Source organism: Ranitomeya imitator, chromosome 7 (genome assembly GCF_032444005.1).
Source record: "Ranitomeya imitator isolate aRanImi1 chromosome 7, aRanImi1.pri, whole genome shotgun sequence".
NCBI lineage: Eukaryota > Metazoa > Chordata > Amphibia > Anura > Dendrobatidae > Ranitomeya > Ranitomeya imitator.
Genome location: NC_091288.1, coordinates 42270039 through 42291216, shown reverse-complemented (window position 1 = coordinate 42291216; position 21178 = coordinate 42270039). Strand labels below are relative to the sequence as shown.

The window sequence follows — 21178 nt, the reverse complement described above, 5'->3', positions numbered from 1 at the left end:
CTCAAACAATGAGTAATTCTATACCGAACTTTGAAAAACAGCCCCTTTTGAGCTTCACCCCTAAAATACACTCTTTTTTTTTCACATTTACTGGTATTTTTGTGAGAAAAAGGTAACAATTCTAGTGAAAGTGGTCGTCGGAGCAGGAGGATGGAGGCCTTAGGGAACCTGTTACTTTAGTCTCTGACCCATTCCTTTACTTGAGGGCTGAGGATTCATCGGTGGGGAGGCACCATCGGCTTGATCAGCCTATGCCACCAAAATACCTTGTCCAGGCCCAGGCTACATCCCTGTTTAAACAGATGCTCTACAGTGGATTTAGAATGCTTTATATAAAAATGACTTTTTAATTGAATTTTATGTCAAATGTTTGAAATAAAAAAAATGTTCTGTCATATGTCACCCAGATGTTTGTAACAAAAACTGATTTTTGCTTTTTGCCTTGTTTTCTAACCTCAGTATTACAATATTTAGAAACGTGCAATGATAGGAGTTCGTCATGGCAGACAGATGCAGCGCTGGCATAAACTTCAAGAAAACTTTGTCTGACGCTGTCTCCCCATTGATGCTTTTGCCATCTTCATCACAATTCCCTGGTTTTATTTTCTTTTTTTTGTTGTGTGTTTGAGCGGGTGGGGGGAGGCAAAACAAAAAAAAATTGTTATCCTAAATAGTGGGGCATAAATTATATGTATTTAAAATCTTGAAGACCGTTTCATTATACAGTGGTCAAAGAGGAACTTGCAGCAAATTTTTTACATTTCAGCCAAGTCCCTCCTCTAATTGATGATTCTGGAACACTTAATTCTTATGACTTTTTGTTCTAAAGCTATGTGCCCCGTTAATGCTATTTTTCCCCTTCAACCAACGTCGCTGTCATAAATGTTGAGTGATAATATAATATGTATTTTAATATTTTGAATCTAACCCAGTTCGAGACAACACACGGCAACATCCAGTTTTGAGTTTATTTATGCATTTTCAGGAGGAATAACAGAGGAAGCGTTCTAAGAAAAGATGCTCCAGAATTGGAAATGTATTGATGTCGGTAGGTGATATTGTATATTATAGTCCTCTTTCGAAGTTGCACTAGTGCTAGTTGAAAATCATGCAAAGAATACAGGCAGAGTAGAGGCTGGCAGACCTGGCACGGAGACCGGGCAGGAAGTCCAGCTCACTGCGTGCATATTGAACACACAGAGGACTCGGCCAATTTCCACAATAAATGCATTTACCACAAATTCCAAGTGAAGCTGACAGCACGAGACTGAGTTTAGTCATAAAAGAATAAATATCTGATTTTGCAACATATATATGTTATAGTAGAAATAATATGTCACAATTTAGGCAAGAAACAATGTAAAAATAACCATGGCACTACTGTTTAGTGGTGCACAAGTATGATCCACTCCCTTTAGAATCAAAAAAATTTGGCACTCAGTAAGAAGATGATGCCTATAATCCAATGTATGAAAAAAAAAAAAAATCGTTGGATTGCGATTATCATCCCTGTCCGAGTTATACGGCCGTCTGACTCTTCCCTTTCACATTGCGTTTTGCACCCGTTCAATCGGTCCCGTCGGGCTTATGTCTGAGTCCCCCACAAAACAAGACTTGGGCGTTTGCGCCATAGACTGTAGTGTTGCCGACAAAGCCGACGTGTGCTCTGCCGTGCATTATTTTAAAGTGTGTATGCCTACTGGAGGCGCACACTCAGATGGAGTAGACTGCAGCTGTGTGTCAGCCTCCAGTAGACGTACATGCTCGAATATGACGCACACCTTCGCTTTATCGGCACCATTATAGTCTATGGCCCCCTCGGCGCATACACCCGAATCCCGCTTTGTGGGGGATTCGGATGTAAGCCCAAACAAAACCAATGAACGGGTGCCTAAACGCAGTGTAATAGATCCCTTCAACAGTGCCATTATCTCTTTTCTTGTCTAAAATGTATTCTCTTCCTCAGTAGCTTAATTAATTAAAAAATTTATAGCATAAAAGGAAAGCCGAGATTCAGCTTCTACATTATTTTTTTAATTCGTTTTTTTGTCTCGTGCAAGTGAACACATAAAGTGTAAATCGAAATATGGCAAAAAATGGTGCAAAATACTGAAAACTTACTAAAAAAAAAAATAATCTCCCAACCACAGCAATGCTTTTTTGGCCCTACTCCAAGTCTGGTCCCAGTGCTGACCAGAAACAACTGGTCCCAAACCTGTACTATCGGCTGTGTGTGAGAAAATCACTGGGGGTTCCGCAGCTACTTTGCTGCTCAGTAACTAATCAGCGCTTTCCTTCTTTGCAAAGGAAAGCTTTCATTGGTTATTATAGGCTCCTCAGGGGCAGAGAATGTGTGACGGGCCTGAATTAACCAATCAGGGTTCTCCCTGGTACGAACGCAAAGCACTTATTGGATACAGAGAGGCTCCCATCAGTCACATCACTGTTCTGTGTGACAGGAGCTTCTGTAGTTTCCATCCATTGCAGGCGCTCACCTGCTGCTGTAGAGGAAGGATGTTCTTTATCATCTTGGGCACAATGACTTTTCTTTTTGTGCCTCACCACGGTTCTGAAAAGGTGCTGACTATAAGGAACAATGGGGTGGAACTTAGCGATTATATGGACTTACAACTACACAAGGGAAGATGTATGTGCCCGACCTGCAAGACAAAGCAGGTAAGTACTACATAGTGACCGTGGCTGCTAAAGGACCACCAATTGGCTTTCATTTATTGGTCTGTTTGACCCCTTCTTGACCAGGTGTGTTTCTTTGTGTTTGAGCAATATTAAACACTAGCTGTTTCCAGCCAACGCTCGGCACTCTCATTGCTATCTAATTAACGTTGCTGGTGATTAAACTAAAGTAAATAATGACAACATTTAATAGCGCTCATGCAGGTGGTAAACTAACTTAAAATGAAGTTAATAACAATACTCATTAACAATCTGAATAATACTAATACATTTTATTCACAGTGTAAACTCAAACAAACTGGATTCAGTAAGATGTGCATTTTTTTTTTCATTCTAGCATCTAACAAATTTCATAACAAAAACAGGATTTTTGGTTGCTTACCGTAAAATCTGTTTCTTGGAGCCTCCATTGGGGGACACAGGAACCATGGGTGTATGCTGCTGCCACTAGGAGGCTGACACTATGCAAATAAAAAGTTAGCTCCTCCTCTGCAGTGTACACCCCACCGACTGGCATTATACTCTTCAGTTAGTGAGAAAGCAGTAGGAGATAAATAACAAGGTTGAAAACCATAACCACAAACTTGAGAACTGTAAACGTGAGAACAGTCATAGAACATAAAATAGAGAACTGAGAAACATTGGGAGGGTGCTGTGTCCCCCAATGGAGGCTCCAAGAAACAGATTTTACGGTAAGCAACCAAAAATCCTGTTTTCTTTATCGCCTCTCATTGGGGGACACAGGAACCATGGGACATCCCAAAGCAGTCCCTAGGGCGGGAAAAACAGACTTCCATCAGGTCCGAGGACTCACCACTGCCGCCTGCCAGATCCTTCTGCCTAGGCTGGCATCCGCCAAAGCGTAGATATGGACCTTGTAAAATTTGGCGAACGTGTGGATGGAAGACCAAGTTGCCGCTTTGCAAAGCTGTAGGGCGGAAGCCATGTGGTGCACCGCCCAGGAGGCGCCGACTGCCCGAGTAGAGTGAGCCTTGATCCCAGGAGGGGGCACTCTGTTCTTGACCCGGTAAGCCTCCAGAATTGCCGTTCTGATCCAGCGAGCAATAGTCGCCTAAGAAGCCTGTTGGTCTCTGCGCGGGCCATCAGGAATGACAAAAGGAGAATCAGTCTCCCGGAAAGCGGACGTTCTATCCAGGTAGATCCTCACTGCCTTGACGAGGTCCAGCTTGTTCAACGATCGCTCCAAAGGATGAGTCGGAGCTGGACAAAAGGAAGGAAGAACGATGACCTCGTTGAGGTGGAAACCACCTTGGGAAGAAAGGAAGGCGGAGGCCTGAAGAGCACCTTGTCCTGGTGGATGACCAAGAACGGCAAGACAGGGCCGCCAACTCGGAAACGCGGCGGATAGAAGTGATGGCCACAAGAAGGGCCACCTTCCAAGATAGGACTGACAGGGGAATCTCCCTGAGGGGCTCAAAGGGGGAAACTCTCAGAACGTCCAGTACCAGGTTTAAATCCCATGAATCCACAGGGGCCCTGTACGGAGGAACAGTGTGGGCCCCTCCTGAAGAGAGGTCTTAACCTGTGGTCGGGAAGCTAAAGTCTTCTGAAAAAGGATGGAAAGCGCAGAGACCTGGCCCTTCAGGGAACTAAGAGCCAGGCCCGAATCCAGTCCTGCCTGAAGGAAGTCCAAAATGGAAGGCAGGGAAAAGGACATAGATGCCTTCCAGGTACGATAGTAGATCCTGGAAGACGAAGGCTTCCGAGCCTGAATCATTGTGTGAATAACCCGGTCCGAAAGGCCGGACGCTCTTATAACTGCGGTCTCAACAGCCACCGATTGGAATGACCGGCACCCCTTCCGCTTTGATCTTCTTTAACAGTTTGGGAAGTAATGGAAGGGGTGGGAACAGGTAGGGCAGCACGAACTGTGACCAAGGAATGGCCAGAGCATCGACACCCACTGCGAGAGGATCGCGAGACCTGGAGATGAACTGTGGAACCTTCCTGTTCATTCGAGACGCCGTGAGATCCACATCCGGAGTCCCCCATCGAAGACAAAACTGATGGAAGGCCTCCAGATGCAAGGACCATTCCCCTGCCGCGAGGCCCTCGCGTTTGAGGAAGTCAGCGGCCCAACTGCCCACGCTGGGGATATGCACCGCGGATATCACTGTAACCGTTGCCTCTGCCCAATGGAGGATCTTGGATACCTCGGCCAAGGAGCTCCGAGTCCCCCCTTGATGGTTGACATATGCCACCGCCGTGGCATTGTCCGTCTGGATTCGGATTGGAAGACCCCTGAAAATCCTTTCCCAGAGACGAAGGGACACAAAATGGCCCGGATCACGAGGACATTGATCGACAAGGTTGCCTCCTGCGTCGACCAGCGGCTCTGTACAGTCAGGTGGCGAAACACCGCACCCCAGTCGAGCAGGCTGGCGTCCGTCATCACCACCTGCCAGGGAACTGGAAGGAAGGACCGGCCCTGGGAGACGAGAGGTGACGTGAGCCACCAGTTGAGAGACTGTTTGGCCTGGGGAGAGAGTCGGATCGGGCGGTCCAGGGAGAAGATGGACCTGTTCCACTGAGACAGGATGGCTTGCTGAAGAGGTCGCGAGTGAAATTGGGCGAATGGGATCGCTTCCAATGTTGCTAGCATCTTCCCCAAAACCTTCATGGCCGACCGGAAGGAGGGATACCGAGGGCCCTGGAGTACGCGTATGTCCCGACGATGGATGGATCTAGTCTTCGGGAAGATCTTCGTCTGACGAGTGTCGAAGCGCATGCCCAGAAAGATGATGCGCCGAGAAGGAATAAGGCAGGACTTCTTCCGGTTGACCCGCCACCCGAAACGGACTAGGGTGTCGAGAACGATGGACAGGCTTTCGTGGGCCTGAGAAAAGCAGGGAGCCTTGATGAGGAGGTCGTCGAGGTATGGAAACAGAACCAGGCTTCTGACCCTCAAGATGGCCATCAGCGCAGCCATGATCTTCGTGAAAACTCTTGGGGCGGTTGCAAGACCGAATGGCAGGGCGACGAACTGAAAATGTTCCTGAAGCACTGCAAAGCACAGGGATCGGTGATGTCCCGGGAATATCGGAACGTGGAGGTAGGCGTTCCTGAAAATCTATGGAACACAGAAATTCCTGAGCCTCCATGGAAGCAATTACTGAACGAAGGGATTCCATCCTGAAGTGTTTCAGATGAACTCTCCTGCTCAGCAATTTGAGGAGAGAAGTGATGGCTGCGAAGAAACCCGGAACTAGGAGCGGGATCTCTTGGAGGTCGGGATTCGAAAAAAACGATCCCGGGGCCGTGAAACGAACTCTAGTTTGTATCCCGAGGATACAACATCCCTGACCCATGCGTCCTCTACTGAGGAGATCCAGACGTCCCTGAAGAAGAGGAGACGGCCGCCCAGTCGGGGAGGTGGGTTGTCGACTGGCCGAGAGTCTGGCCGAGGTGGTTCTTCCAGTCCTGGAGGACCTACCCTGGGAGTGGCGAGGACGCCAGGAAGGAGTGGGCCTAAAGGATACCGCCTTCTTCTCTTGACGTGCCTGTGGCCTCTGTTGCTGCTGGGAGAAGGAGATTGATGCCGTGAAGCAACAAAAAGGCCGAAAAGACCAAAATTGACGTCTAGGAGGGGGGCGACGAAGCTTGGTCTGGGAAAGAAGGGAGCTTGTGCCCCCAGTAGCGTCCTTAATGAATTGGTCCAGCTTAGAACCAAAAGGACGAGACCCCTGAAAAAGGCAGGCTGGTAAGGGACTTTTTAGAGGACAAGTCCGCCTGCCAGGCCTTAAGCCAAACGGACCGGCGGATGGCAATCGCGTTGCTGGACGCCTGAGCCGCACAAGACGCGGCGTCCAGGGAGGCTGAGACCAGATATTCCCCGCATGAGAAATCTGGTTGGCAAGTTCCGCCAGCTGTCCGGAAGGAACCCCGTCCAGAATGCCCTGACGGAGCTGATTGGCCCATTTGGATATGGATTTTGAAACCCCAGTGGAAGCAAAGACTGGGCAAAGACTGGCTGAGGCCACTTCAAAGGCTGACTTTGCGAAGGATTCTATGACTATCGTTAGAATCCTTCAGAGATGCACATCCGGACAGTGGGAGGACCGTGTTGGCGAATAGTCTGGAAACCGGAGAATCCACCGACGGAGAAGCCGTCCAATTAGCGATGAGCTGCGGAGAAAATTGATATAAAACGCCAAGTCGCTTTCCTCTCAAAGCGTCTGGTCAGGTTCTCTCTTTCTCTGGTCATAATCTCCTCGAATTCCGGGTGAGGAGCAAAAAATTTTGAAGGTGGTTTAGCCCGTCTAAACGAAACCGCCTGATCTGCGGGTTCCGTAGAGGACTCCGTGATGCCACAGGTTAGATTTATCGCTCCAATGAGATTCTGAACCATATCCCTCCTGGTAGCGATTTGGTTCGAATCCAGCTCCGAAACATCCTCCGAAGGCGCATCAGAGAACGCCTCGCCTGACTCAGGGGAGGAGGACCGGGGGAAAGTCAACCGCAGAGAAGGACCGTGTGGTGAGATGGAGCGAAAAGAGGACTCAGACCGGCGTTCCTGTCTGGACCTTTTGCGGCCTATAATGGAAGGCTCCGACGGAGGTTCCTGCGACCGCTGGCTACTGCGGGGGCCTGCAGGGGTAATCGGTCCAGCACGGACACAAGAGTTAGCGACACCCGTGTTAGATCTGCCACCGATTGTGACAGAGAGGAAACCCAGCCTGGGGTGGGGGTATCACTCTCGAGTGGAGCGGCCGGGGGATCCTGGGCGGTGGGAACAATCGAATTGCTGCAGGCCTGACAGAGGACGAGAGTGGCCTCCCTTAGAGGTAGCCATTTTTTTTTATTTTTTTTTTTAAAGAAAAGACCCTGAAGAAAAGCCAGAAGGTTAGGGGACAGGGGAGGCAGAGGGGAGTGTCAGTCTGCAGTGCAGCTACTCACGCAGACGAAGCAGTTCCAGACGCAGGACACAGCTTGAAGATGGTCCCCCAGGGAAGAAATCCTCTTAGAATATAATGCGGATCCTGCAGTGGTGCAGCCGAAGGGATCTGATACCCGTAGTAGTCCACTGCAGCGCACAGAGAGGCGTGCGTGGGCTAAGGCACTTGTCCACTGGGTGTAGTAAGATGGCGCCGGTGGGCGGAGCAACACCGAGGGCTGATGGCCGGGCGGGAGAAAAGCCCGCCGAGTAGTGGGGAAGTGGGCGGAGAGGAGCCGCCGGAAGTAGGCCCCGGGAGAAGCCGGGACCTAGATTAAAGCTCGGCGACCGCCTGAGGGGGGGGGGGGCCGCGGCGCCGGCGCTGCCCGGCTGGAGGATGCGGCCTCTGGAGAGCGGCGCAGCAGCGAAGTCGCCTCTGCAAGGGGGAAGCGCTGCCGCTGGAGGTAGGCCCAGGGGAAGCCGGGGCCTAGATTAGGAGCCGACGACCGCCGGGGTAAAGCCGCGGCGACGGCGCTGCCCGGCAGGAGGATGAGGCCTCTAGTGAACGGCGCGGCGACCTGCTTAGTCGCCTCAGCAAGGGGGAAAAGCACTGCCGCCGGAGCCGACAACCGCCGGGTTAAAGCCGCGGTGACGGCGCTGCTCGGCTGGGAGGTGCAGAGTGGCGTGGCAGCCAGCAAAGTCGCCGCATAGCAGGGAGAAGCGCTGCCGCCGGAGCCCTAAATTAGGAAGGTGGCGACCACCGGAGCGGGACGCGGCGAAGCCCCATGCGGTCGCAGGAAAATATCAGCTTTAAAGCCAGCCGCGCTGGAAAGAACCCCGGAAAGTGCTGCGAAAGCGGCAATCTGCGATTCCCAGGACCCCTTTAGGACAGCAGGCCAGGGAAAAAGATGGCCTGGAAATGCCAAGAAAAAGGGAAAACCAAGGGACCCCGGGGCTAGGAATACTCACCTAAAACATCCCACGCCGTCCTTACTAACCTCAATCCGGGGAAGATATCAGACGTCCAGGGAGCTGATGGACGTCCTCGTCTCCTCCAACCGACAGGCTCTGGTGGGCGAGTGGGTGGGGGACGGAGCCAGGACCGGACTTCTAAGCACGCTTGTGTGCTAGGCTCTTGGTCCTGCTGTGGGATCTACGAGGATACGGGGTGGCAGTACACGCCGTACTCATAGTCCACCTTGTGGGACTACAGGTGTGACTGTTCACCCTGTATCCCTCCAGAAAAACCTGAAAAGAAACGACGCACATTGAGGTAGATAAGGGTCTAATGAAAGACCCGTGTCCACCTCCTACTGACACTAAGCTAAACTGAAGAGTATAATGCCAGTCGGTGGGGTGTACACTGCAGAGGAGGAGCTAACTTTTTATTTGCATAGTGTCAGCCTCCTAGTGGCAGCAGCATACACCCATGGTTCCTGTGTCCCCCAATGAGAGGCGATAAAGAAACATAAATTAAGTTAAAATTTCTCTGTAAACACAATTAAATGTATAGTCATTTTCAAAAGTCTTTCCTTGACTTCTACCAGGTACAATTTAATGTGTGGGGACAGGATTATGTGTGGTAATGTGGTGACGGGGATCGGGATTATGTGTGGTAATGTGGTGGTGGGGGGCGGGATTATGTGTGGTAATGTGGTGGGGGGCGGGATTATGTGTGGTAATGTGGTGACGGGGATCGGGATTATGTGTGGTAATGTGGTGGTGGGGGGCGGGATTATGTGTGGTAATGTGGTGGGGGGCGGGATTATGTGTGGTAATGTGGTGACGGGGATCGGGATTATGTGTGGTAATGTGGTGGTGGGGGGCGGGATTATGTGTGGTAATGTGGTGGGGGGCGGGATTATGTGATGATGTGGTGGGGGGGCGGGATTATGTGTGGTAATGTGGTGGGGGGCGGGATTATGTGTGGTAATGTGGTGGGGGGGCGGGATTTTGTGATGTGGTAGGGCGGGATTATCTGTGGTAATATGGTGGGGGGGCAGGATCTGGTGGGGGGCGGGATTGTGTGGGGTAATATGGTGGGGGGCGGGATTATGTGTGGTAATGTGGTGGGGGGGCGGGATTATCTGTGGTCATGTGATGGTGAGATTATGCGTGGTGATGTGATGGGGCGGGATTGTGTGGTAATGGGGTGGGGGGGTGGAATTATGTGTGGTGATGTGTTGGAGGCGGGATTGTGTGGTGATGGGGGGCAGAATTGTGTGTGGTGATGGGGGGGCGGAATTATGTGTGGTGATGGGGGGGCGGGATTATGTGTGGTGATGTGGTGGGCGGAGCTACTGTGCAGGGGGTGGGATTAGCGAGTGTGATGTGGGGGTGGGACTATGTGTGGTGATGTGGTAGGGGCAGGATCATGTGTGGTGATGGTGGGGGCGGAGCTACTGTGCAGGGGGCGGGATTAGCAAGTGTGATGTGGGGGGCGAGATTATGTGTGGTGATGTGGTGGGAGCGGGATTATCTGTGGTAATGTGTATGAAGGCGAGAATGTGTGGTAATGTGGTGGGGGGTGGGATTATCTGTGGTAATGGGGTGGGGGGGTGGGATTATGTGTGGTGATGTGTTGGAGGCGGGATTGTGTGGTGATGGGGGGCAGAATTGTGTGTGGTGATGGGGGGGCGGAATTATGTGTGGTGATGGGGGGGCGGGATTATGTGTGGTGATGTGGTGGGCGGAGCTACTGTGCAGGGGGTGGGATTAGCGAGTGTGATGTGGGGGTGGGACTATGTGTGGTGATGTGGTAGGGGCAGGATCATGTGTGGTGATGGTGGGGGCGGAGCTACTTTGCAGGGGTGGGATCAGCGAGTGTGATGTGGTGGGGGGGTGGGATTATGTGTGGTAATGGGGTGGTGGGGCGGGAATGTGTGGTGATGGGGGGGTGGAATTGTGTGATGGGCGGGATTATGTGTGGTGATGTGATGGGGCGGAGCTACTGTGCAGGGGCGGGATTAGCAAGTGTGATGTGGGGGCGGGATTATGTGTGGTGATGTGGTGGGGGGGCGGGATTGTGTGGTAATGTGGTGGGGGCGGGATTATCTGTGGTAATGGGGTGGGGGGGCGAGATTATCTGTGGTGATGGGGTGGGGGGCAGGATTATGTGGTGTAGGGGGGCAGGATTATGTGTGATGATGGGGTGGGGGGCGTGATTATGCGTGGTGATGTGGTGGGGGCGGAGCTACTGTGCAGGGGGCGGGATTAGCAAGTGTGATGTGGGGGGCGAGATTATGTGTGGTGATGTGGTGGGAGCGGGATTATCTGTGGTAATGTGTATGAAGGCGAGAATGTGTGGTAATGTGGTGGGGGGTGGGATTATCTGTGGTAATGGGGTGGGGGGGTGGGATTATGTGTGGTAATGGGGTGGGGGGGCCGGATTATGTGTGGTAATGGGGTGGGGGGGGCGGGATTAAGTGTAGTAATGGGGTGGGGGGGATTTTGTGGTAATATGGTGGGGGTGGCGGGATTATGTGGTAATATGGTGGGGGTGGCGGGATTATCTGTGGTAATGTGGTGGGGGGCGGGATTGTGTGTGGTAATGGGGTGGGGGGTGGGACTATGTGTGGTGATGTGGTGGGAGGCGGGATTGTGTGGTGATAAGCGGGACTATGTGGTGGGAGGCGGAGCTACTGTGCAGGGGGGCGGGATTAGCAAGTAATCACGATGCCTCATATATATATAGATGATTATATAGGAGGATTTAATTATTTAGCCACCACTTGAGGACACTTGGGTATCCTATTAATACAACACAAAGCAACTTAAGTTTTTCTGAGGCCTCTTAAAATAGAAAATGATACTGTGTCCCTCAAACTAAAAAATAAATAAATAAAAAGTTTTGCACCCCTGCTTTGCTTTTAGTTAGAGTCTGAAAGATCAGGCACATGTCAGTTTTTCACATTACCCTAAAACACAGTATTCCAGACAATGGAATAATACCAATATTTACCTCCCATCTCCACCCAAATCAATACTGCCCCTTAAAGCAAATCAAGGCAGATAGTGCTCCCCCAAAATAAACTTAAAATGTGGCATGCTACAGTGATAATGCCTCGCAATGTAATGGAGCCAGCTTGTGTGTCCCACATACTAATATTGGTTTTCTTCGTGTCTCACATAATAATAATAATAATAATAATAAAGCACAATTTTGTCCCCCTACATAAATCATACTCACTGTAGTGCTGTAATAATGCGACCTTTGGAGAATTGAGCAAAAATATTTGCAGGACACTGTTCCGTTTATACAGCACAATGTGCTGCTGAGAACGATGATCGTTTGTGTAGCATTTTGTCCATTCATTGGGTGATCGGCACCCTGTTTACACTGCAAGATTATCGCAAAACGGGCGTTCCTAGAAACACTTGTGCACGATAATCGTCCAGTGTGAATGGTCCTCTAGCTGGATGACAGCACAGACTGGCTAATGCAGGGTGGAAGCATAGGTTAGAAGGTAGGAGTTACAGAAATCGGCTGCCTGTAGGCGAGGAGGAACAGCTCAGCCAGGCTGATGGAGGAAGACCCGTGACACGAAGCAGGGGGCCCATTATTGAGTTAGGGAAATAAGCTGGGAAAAGCTCACAACACATGAAAAAAAAGGATATGCCCAAAGCCCAAAAGTAACACTGGTCATCCATAGACTAGAATGGTAATCGTTCACCCCACTTCATGGAAATGGTATTCACTCCAGGATGATAATTCTCCTGCAAAAATTGTTTAAAATGGTAAGGAACAGGATAGATGTAAATATATAGATCACAATCCGATCTAGCGTTTATAGGATGTGCTGGAAGTCTCACTCATGGAGGTTGAACCTCACAACTCACACGGAACAAGAAAAAAGTGCAGGACAAGATAAAATCAAAAATAGAAAAGGCACTTTTATTCAATACAAGTTTAAACAAAAACACAAAAAAACAATAACATGTAAATTAAACAAACATTATAAACAAAAAAAAAAAAGAAAAAAAAAAAAAAAAAAGAGTGAGCCGGAAAAAAATCCTCTATAAAAAAAGCAGTCCACCTGAGAAAAGCACCTAGGGGAGAAGAAGTACAAAAGTCCCCAGTAATGTAGGAAATGTATATAAACTGCCTAGATAAATGGTACTCCAGACTGTAATGCTCCAAGTATAGAACATATTAGCAAGTTACTGGCCCTGCAAATTACAAATGGTCTGAGATGACAAGTCTGAAGGCAATTGTTGGGGGATAATAAAAAATATACAGTATGTAGCGCAATATGAAATAAGTAGTCTTGCTGCAGAAATACATATTTACAGTATCCCCTTTAAAACAAGGTTTCAAGGCAAATAGAGATTCTGCAGAATGATCATTTTCTCATTGTCCATAAGAGATTTGCAGGCACCGTCAGTCCTCGGAGCTGCAGTGCATTTTATACACCTGACAGGAGAAGTTACGGTTTGGTCTCTCTTCTATATGGATCACAGTGTCCAGATCTAACACCAAGGAATGACTGTCGGTCTGGAAAAAAAAAAAACAAAAAAAAATAAATTAGAAAACGACTGCAGATTAGGCTTCCGATTATGTATTAGTAAACTAATGCACGGAAGCAATTAATTTCCATTATTATATATGAACACATTACAAATATTAGTTACTGTAATGGTCTCAGCGTCTGGCCCAAGAGGCATGAATGATCTCAGTATCAGCATTCCACTCATTCTGGTCGGAATAGTTGCATAAAATATATATTTTTTTGCTGAGAAACAGTGCCACCCTTGTTTAAAGGCTGAGTCTAGTATTGTAGCTCACTAACCTTTAAGAACAGTGGACATGTGAGCATTCTTTGGTGCAGATGGCGAGGCCGAGCAGTCGTGGGACCAACAGTGTGTGATATGTATATATTCCGCCACATTCCGACTAGACGTGTGCTGCTTCGCTCAATTCAAGTGAACAGAGTGACTACAGACTTATGATAAGCCTGGACAAATCTTTACAGACCCGGCTATTTAGTTGTTTTTTTTTTATTCCTGCATTGACATCCGTATGAGGGTTTCTTTTGTTTCATTTTTTTGCAGGACGAGTTGTAGTTTTGAATGACATTTCATTTTACCACAAAAAAAAGGTGAGGAGAAATGGTGATAAATAGGGTTGAGCGAAACGGGTCGGTCATTTTCAAAAGTCGCCGACTTTTGGCAAAGTCGGGTTTCATGAAACCCGACCCCTGTGTGGGGTCGGCCATGCGGTACGCGACTTTGGCGCCAAAGTCGCGTTTCGTATGATGCGCTTGGCGCCATTTTTTCAGCCAATGAAGGAGCGTGGGCAGAGTGATGACATAGGTCTTAGGGGCGTGGACGCCTATCGTCATCTTGTCGCTTGTGCACAGCAACACGGCTCGACTAAAAAGGTCAAGGTCGCTCAACCCTAGTGATAAATACTAAAGCAATGTCCCGTTTTTGGAGTTTAATTTTTTATGGTCTTCATGTTACAGTAAAAATGACCCGATTCTCCAGATCAGTATGATTTTTTTTTTCTCCATTGTTAATAATCAAGGCAATTCTCTTGTTTTGATTTTGTTTTTTTTTGTGTTTTTTTTTTTAAGTGTTTACTCTACGGGTTAAAGGAATTGTCCACCATTTGGACAACTTCTTCTCATACCCCTCTCTTGGTCACCATAAAATAATAAAGCTAATACTTCCCTTCCATGCTGGCGCCATTCCCGCGGTGTCGGCACTAGTTCTCTCCGGGGCTCCCTTGCTGTTGTTGTGACATGTGACGCCACCGTGATGGAGTCACTGTCCCCGCCCCCTGTCGAATTGAGCAGGAAGAGGAAGTCTGAGGTCAGCTGCAGCCCGGACTTCATCTTCATGTTCGATTTGCTCGAAGGTGGAGACAGTGATGACAGCGCTGATTGGGCGCCGGAGTCAGGCGTCATAACTACACGAGAGCCCCGGAACTGCGAGTGCCAACACCGTGAGAATAGCGCTGGTACAGGAGGAGAGTATAAGCTTTATGCTACTGGGCGAAACATTTTAAGTAGTAGTGGACAACCCCATTAAGGAATTTTACAGACCGTACCACATGCGCTTATTCCCTTCCTCCTCCCCCCCCCCCCCCCCATCTCTGTAATGACTGTTTTTGGAATGGGGAAAAGGGATGATGTAATATAATATTTTTTTTTTCCTATAGGAGATTTTTTCCCCCTATAGGAGACTTGAACCTGGTACTTCAGTATTGCAGTATACAGTAAACAAAATCACGATCTATGAAGCCCAAAATCACAGGAGAACCAATAAAGAAGTAACGGGGCCTTCACAACCCTCCAGCACCCTGGGATTTCATCATGGAGTTTAGGACTATTGGATTCCTCATCATGGCAGGGCATGTGGTTGGGTCCTGGGTGGCAGTAGAGGCATCATTCTGCATTGACCGGGGTATGTAGTTACAGAGCTTTGGGTGACAGAAGGTCCATCTATGATTTGTAGTCATCTGACTAAGCAGTGACATAAATCTGATGTATGTAGTGCCTACCATATCCCAAAAATCCGCCAACTTGATCTTCTTCAGGAGCCTCCCTGTCTCGTTACAATGCAGATTTAGATGCGCTACGCCGTCTTCATTTCTATTTGTCACAGCCACCACCGTCAGCAGATCCAGATCATCTTCATATATCACGTCAGAGAACACCTGAAGAGCACAGGGGCATTTACACAAGATCTGTGCAGATAGACGACAATCTACATTTTGATTGTAAATCATTAAACATTTTGCCATTAGGGAGAATGAACTATAGATGTTTCACCACTTACCTCTTCATGATCGTCATCTAGCTTCTTATAACGCTTTTTTACCATCCTTCCAGATGAAGTGAAAGTTACCAGATTATCAACCTCAAGAAATAAAAACAATTAAAGGGTATTTTTTCGACCACAGGAAAACAATGAAAGTTATTAAGACAGTGTGTGAACACCATGTTATGGTAGAAGTACGGGTAACAGAGTCTGGTTATCTGTGGTTAGAACTGTCACCACAAAGCATCAGATTTACAAGTGTGCCACATCTCACCCTCTGACAGACTGCCTAAGGGATGGAAACGGTGGCCCACAGGTCGCACCATGCGGCCGTCCTCCCCAGCCTGACATCCCTATTTCGCGGCTACACACATCAACAGGATGCTGATAGCGGTGAATACAATGGTGAAGGATGGAGCCAGTGGCTTCTTCTTCCACCAATCAGGGTGTGCGACTGAGACAGCAAATGCCATGGCATCACTATATCGCGTCTGGTGGGATTAAGTATTGTACATGTTACCAATTTTCTAACTAAATATATTTCTAAAGGTGCTATAGACATGAAATTCTCACCAGATGTCGGTAATAACCCACACAATCCATGATAATGACATGAATTTCATGTCATTACCACCTTTATAAATCTACTTATTTCACCCTTTCTATGCATATATGGGGGCTCATACTGTAAATAGAGGGGGCATGTGGTATATACAGTACAGACCAAAAGTTTGGACACACCTCATTTAAAGATTTTTCTGTATTTTCATGACTATGAAAATTGTAAATTCACACTGAAGGCATCAAAACTATGAATTAACACATGTGGAATTATATACTTAACAAAAAAGTGTGAAACAACTGAAAATATGTCTTATATTCTAGGTTCTTCAAAGTAGCCACCTTTTGCTATGATGACTGCTTTGCACACTCTTGGCATTCTCTTGATGAGCTTCAAGAGGTAGTCACCGGGAATGGTTTTCCAATAATCTTGAAGGAGTTCCCAGAGATGCTTAGCACTTGTTGGCCCTTTTACCTTCACTCTGCGGTCCAGCTCACCCCAAACCATCTCGATTGGGTTCAGGTCTGGTAACTGGAGGCCAGGTCATCAGGCGTAGCACCCCATCACTCTCCTTCTTGGTCAAATAGCCCTTACACAGCCTGGAGGTGTGTTTGGGGTCATTGTCCTGTTGAAAAATAAATGATGGTCCAACTAAAAGCAAACCGGATGGAATAGCATGCCGCTGCAAGATGCTGTGGTAGCCATGCTGGTTCAGTATGCCTTCAATTTTGAATAAATCCCCAACAGTTTCACCAGCAAAGCACCCCCACACCATCACACCTCCTCCTCCATGCTTCACGGTGGGAACCAGGCATGTAGAGTACATCCGTTCACCTATTCTGCATTGCACAAAGACACGGTGGTTGGAACCAAAGATCTCAAATTTGGACTCATCAGACCAAAGCACAGATTTCCACTGGTCTAATGTCCATTCCTTGTGTTCTTTAGCCCAAACAAGTCTCTTCTGCTTGTTGCCTGTCCTTAGCAGTGGTTTCCTGGCAGCTATTTTACCATGAAGGCCTGCTGCACAAAGTCTCCTCTTAACAGATGTTGTAGAGATGTGTCTGCTGCTAGAACTCTGTGTGACATTGACCTGGTCTCTAATCTGAGCGGCTGTTAACCTGCGATTTCTGAGGCTGGTGACTCGGATAAACTTATCCTCAGAAGCAGAGGTGACTCTTGGTCTTCCTTTCCTGGGGTGGTCCTCATGTGAGCCAGTTTCTTTGTAGCGCTTGATGGTTTTTGCCACTGCACTTGGGGATACTTTCAAAGTTTTCCCAATTTTTCGGACTGACTGACCTTTATTTCTTAAAGTAATGATGGCCACTCATTTTTCTTTACTTAGCTGCTTTTTTCTTGCCATAATACAAATTTTAACAGTCTATTCAGTAGGACTATCAGCTGTGTATCCACCAGACTTCTGCACAACACAACTGATGGTCCCAACCCCATTTACTGTATAAGGCAAGAAATCCCACTTATTAAACCTGACAGGGCACACCTGTGAATTGAAAACCATTCCCGGTGACTACCTCTTGAAGCTCATCAAGAGAATGCCGAGAGTGTGCAAAGCAGTCATCAAAGCAAAGAGTGGCTACTTTGAAGAACCTAGAATATAAGACATAATTTCAGTTGTTTCACACTTTTTTTGTTAAGTATATAATTCCACATGTGTTAATTCACAGTTTTGATGCCTTCAGTGTGAATGTACAATTTTCATAGTCATGAAAATACAGAAAAATCTTTCAATGAAAAGGTGTCCCCAAACTTTTGGTCTGTACTGTATATGGGGCTAAGCAATTAACCCAGGCTTTTTTTTACCATGTTCACTAAAAGCGGAAATTGACCTGCCATTACGATTCTGTATGTGTAGTGGAAATGCTCATAGCAGATTGCAATGACAAGCACGAGGGTCACTACGACCATGACTTCTCATACCCCTCGCTTGGCGACCATAATATAATAAAGCTTATAGTCGCCTCCTGTGCCGATGCCGTTCACGCAGGTGTCGGCACTCACTCTCCCCGATGTTCCCATGCTGTTGTGATTCGTGACACCGGCGCCCAATCAGCACTGGCATCACTGTTCCCGCCTCCTGTCGAATTTAGCATGAAGAGGAAGTGAGAGAGAAGCCTCTTCCTGTTCAATTTGTCCGAAGGCGGGGCCAGTAACGCCAGTGCTGATTGGGCACTGGTGTCACATGTCACAACAACCAAACGAGAGGCCCGGGACAGTGAGTACCATCACCGTGGGAAAGGAGTCAGCCCACAAGGTGAGTATTTATCTTTATCTTTTTATGGGGGGCCAAACATTTTGATCAAGAAGAGGTTGTCCTAGTAGTGGCCAATGCCTTTAAGTTCCTCCATGCTGCTGACCTTTATAAAGAGTGCGTGTGTTACCAGGGAAGGTACTCCTAGAGAAGGCCACCTAGCGAAACGTGCGTTGGGAGTTCCTGGGTGTTCATATCCGGTAACATACTCTCGCTTTTTATAGATGTATATGCTTATATTGATATTTTTATGGTGATATCTGTATATGATTAGCTATTTATCAATCCACTTAGACCTACTATTGCATATACACTTATACATGGACTTCACCCATAATACTAATCTGGTCATATGATGCCGGGATAATACCATTTGTTTGTTATACCCACTTCCCATACGTTTTACTGTGATTTCCCTATATAGGACTGTAACCTCTCTATATGTCTTTTATCCCGTCTGTCTCAAACAGTTTTATTTTCATGTTGCAATAAAAAAAAAAAATGTATTTACTATTTTTGGGCGTTTCTTCACATTACTTGGTAGGCTTGTTCAATGAATATTCACATACTATATATGTATAAATAAGTTATTCTGTTGGTGTTGTTGATAAAGTGGGTATGTGCTCCATCAGTAAGAATCACAGATAGGACGCGTACGTGAAAAATGAAAGTCTGAATGAGACCTTAAGTGGTAATTTGTAATTATGCATCTGCAAGATAATGTATATGCATACAATTTTCTACTTACCTTAGGCTCTTTGTCTGCAAGAATGGCGAAATCCTCGGTGATCTCATATTTACATGTACTATCTTTAATTTCCTTTATCCTTAAAACACTGCAGAAAAAAAAACCACTACATAAAAAATAGTTTGTAAAATGACATTGCACTGTACATGAAAGAATTATTCTTAATGCGTGTGCCCTGAGAGTTCTGAAAAATGCCATATGATAAAAATTACAAACCAATAATCAGAATAAAGAAATTAAAGTGCAAAAGTCTATGCGGCATCTAGAAGGAATGACACACTCGCTCAGTGACCAGACAATTTCAAGCCCTTGTTCACGGATCACAATGTGAAGTTGAGAAAATGTCGTCACAAATGGTTTGCAATTGCATAAATCGTTTTTTTTTTTTTAAGTTCTACTCACCTGATGTTATCGGGTCCAACATGGATGATTCGCTCAGAGCAATCGGGATGAAAGAAAATCGAGTCTGGTTCTATAGAGCTGAATTTCATATCACGTATTCCGTTCTTCGCCTGAAATAATGGCATTAAAAAAAAACAAAAAAACACAAGATGTGATTGCTAATAATGCAAAACATAAAGCAGCAAATTGTTAGCGTTCGCCTTTCTATGGCCATATGATATACATCTCCCAAGTTCTCAGTCTGCACATGTGCCACCTCCAGCGGCCATCTTCCCGAAGTTCACTACAGTAAAAAAGATGGGAAGTGCGGGGACTCTACATTTTCTGAAAGCCTGGGTCCCGCCGCAGCCTTCCACCGGCGAACAACCCCTCCCCCCCCAGCCTGGGGCCCGCAGCATCGCCCCACTCCTGCCTCCGCCGCCAGTAAGCTACCGTAAAAGCAGACTAGAAGACGCATCACCATTTTATTAAAGTGAAGAACAAGACGTGCACTCTCGCTAATAGTGGTGCAGACTGAACATGGAGGGATACTCCAGAATATAGTCCTGTACAACAACAGTCGCACTCAAAAAAGAGGTTTTCAGAATTTTTGTTTGAACAAAAAAACGTGGTTTTCTTTATTATTGTGAACAAACACCAAAGTAAAGGTATCACCGCAGTGTTTCAAGGTAACGTTTCGACCCACAGGGTCTTTCTCAAACCTTACTTCTAATAGTAGAAACCGAGCGGAGGGCACAAATCCCTGGAGGGGTGCACGAGTCCCGTTAGGGGCTATAATTGGAGAGTCACTAGTGTCTGCGGTGACTCTCCAATTATAGCCCCTAACCTAACAGATTTGATCCAAGACGATATATATAAAAAAAAAAAAAAAAAAAAGGTCATGTGAACATTCCCATAACACCGGTCCGAGCGCTGTCTGTTTTTTTTTTCCCCAAGAACGGCACTTGGATCAAAAATGTGGTGTGCCCTTCCTGTAAGGCTATGTGCACACGTTCAGGATTTCTCACAGAAAATTCCTGAGAAAAACCGGACATTTTCTGCAAGAAATCTGCATGCGGTTTTGCCGCGTTTTTCCCCCCGGACATTTCCCAATGCATTTTGTAGTGGGAAATCCACAAAGAAAAAAAACAAACGCAAAATTAATGAACATGCTGCGGATTTTAGCGTGATGCGTTTTTTTTCCTGGAAAAAAACGCATCATGTGCACAAAACATGCGGAATTCATTCTAAATGATGGGATGCTTATTGTATGCAGTTTTTTTTTGCGGTTTTATAGCGTTTTTATCAGGGAAAAACAGCAACGTGTGCACACAGCCTAAACGCAGCAGTACTGCACCTTAAGGCATCATTCACACTTCTGTGTTTAAACATTTACATGAAAGAATGGTAGCAGTGTCATCAGTGTGTCCGTTCTTACCATCAGGGTTTTTTTACTGATGGATATGTAAAAGAAAAAAAAAAAAAAAAAGGAATTACAAAGCTTCTCCTATAGTTTTCAATGTTCCAAACAGACGGCGCATGGACATGTCTCCATGAGAAAGACAGGGACATGTGAAGAGCAGTATGGATTATAATGGGTACGTGTTCTGCCCCGATTTCGCCCATATGTGCAGCACGGACATCTGAATGAGGCCTTACTGACATTGGAGTATAAACACATGTGGGTCATTTACCAGGCTGTGGTCGTCCATAGAGCAGATGTGATGCGTTCCTTTATCTTTTTTCTTATGGGGTGTATAGATATAATGCCAGGGAAAGCCACCAACTTGGAAAATATTTTGAAGACAATGCACTTCAAATAGAACTGGAGGTCTTTCTAAAAAGTCAAAATGGCACCAGAAGGGT

At 46.9% G+C, this 21178-nt stretch overlaps 1 protein-coding gene across 1 annotated transcript in view; it reads right to left on the bottom strand.

The window, feature by feature from the left end:
* Window positions 1-12458: 12458 nt before the first annotated feature.
* DCAF17 (DDB1 and CUL4 associated factor 17) overlaps window positions 12459-21178 on the bottom strand; it is a 52821-nt gene continuing 44101 nt past the window's right edge. Inside the window, exons 10-15 of the mRNA XM_069733130.1 lie at window positions 21007-21149; window positions 19334-19443; window positions 18932-19019; window positions 15371-15451; window positions 15093-15248; window positions 12459-13082 (exon numbers count right to left, since the gene is read on the bottom strand). Coding sequence (XP_069589231.1) covers window positions 12969-13082; window positions 15093-15248; window positions 15371-15451; window positions 18932-19019; window positions 19334-19443; window positions 21007-21149 — 692 coding nt within the window. The 3' untranslated portion in view covers window positions 12459-12968. The remainder of the gene's footprint in view (window positions 13083-15092; window positions 15249-15370; window positions 15452-18931; window positions 19020-19333; window positions 19444-21006; window positions 21150-21178) is intronic.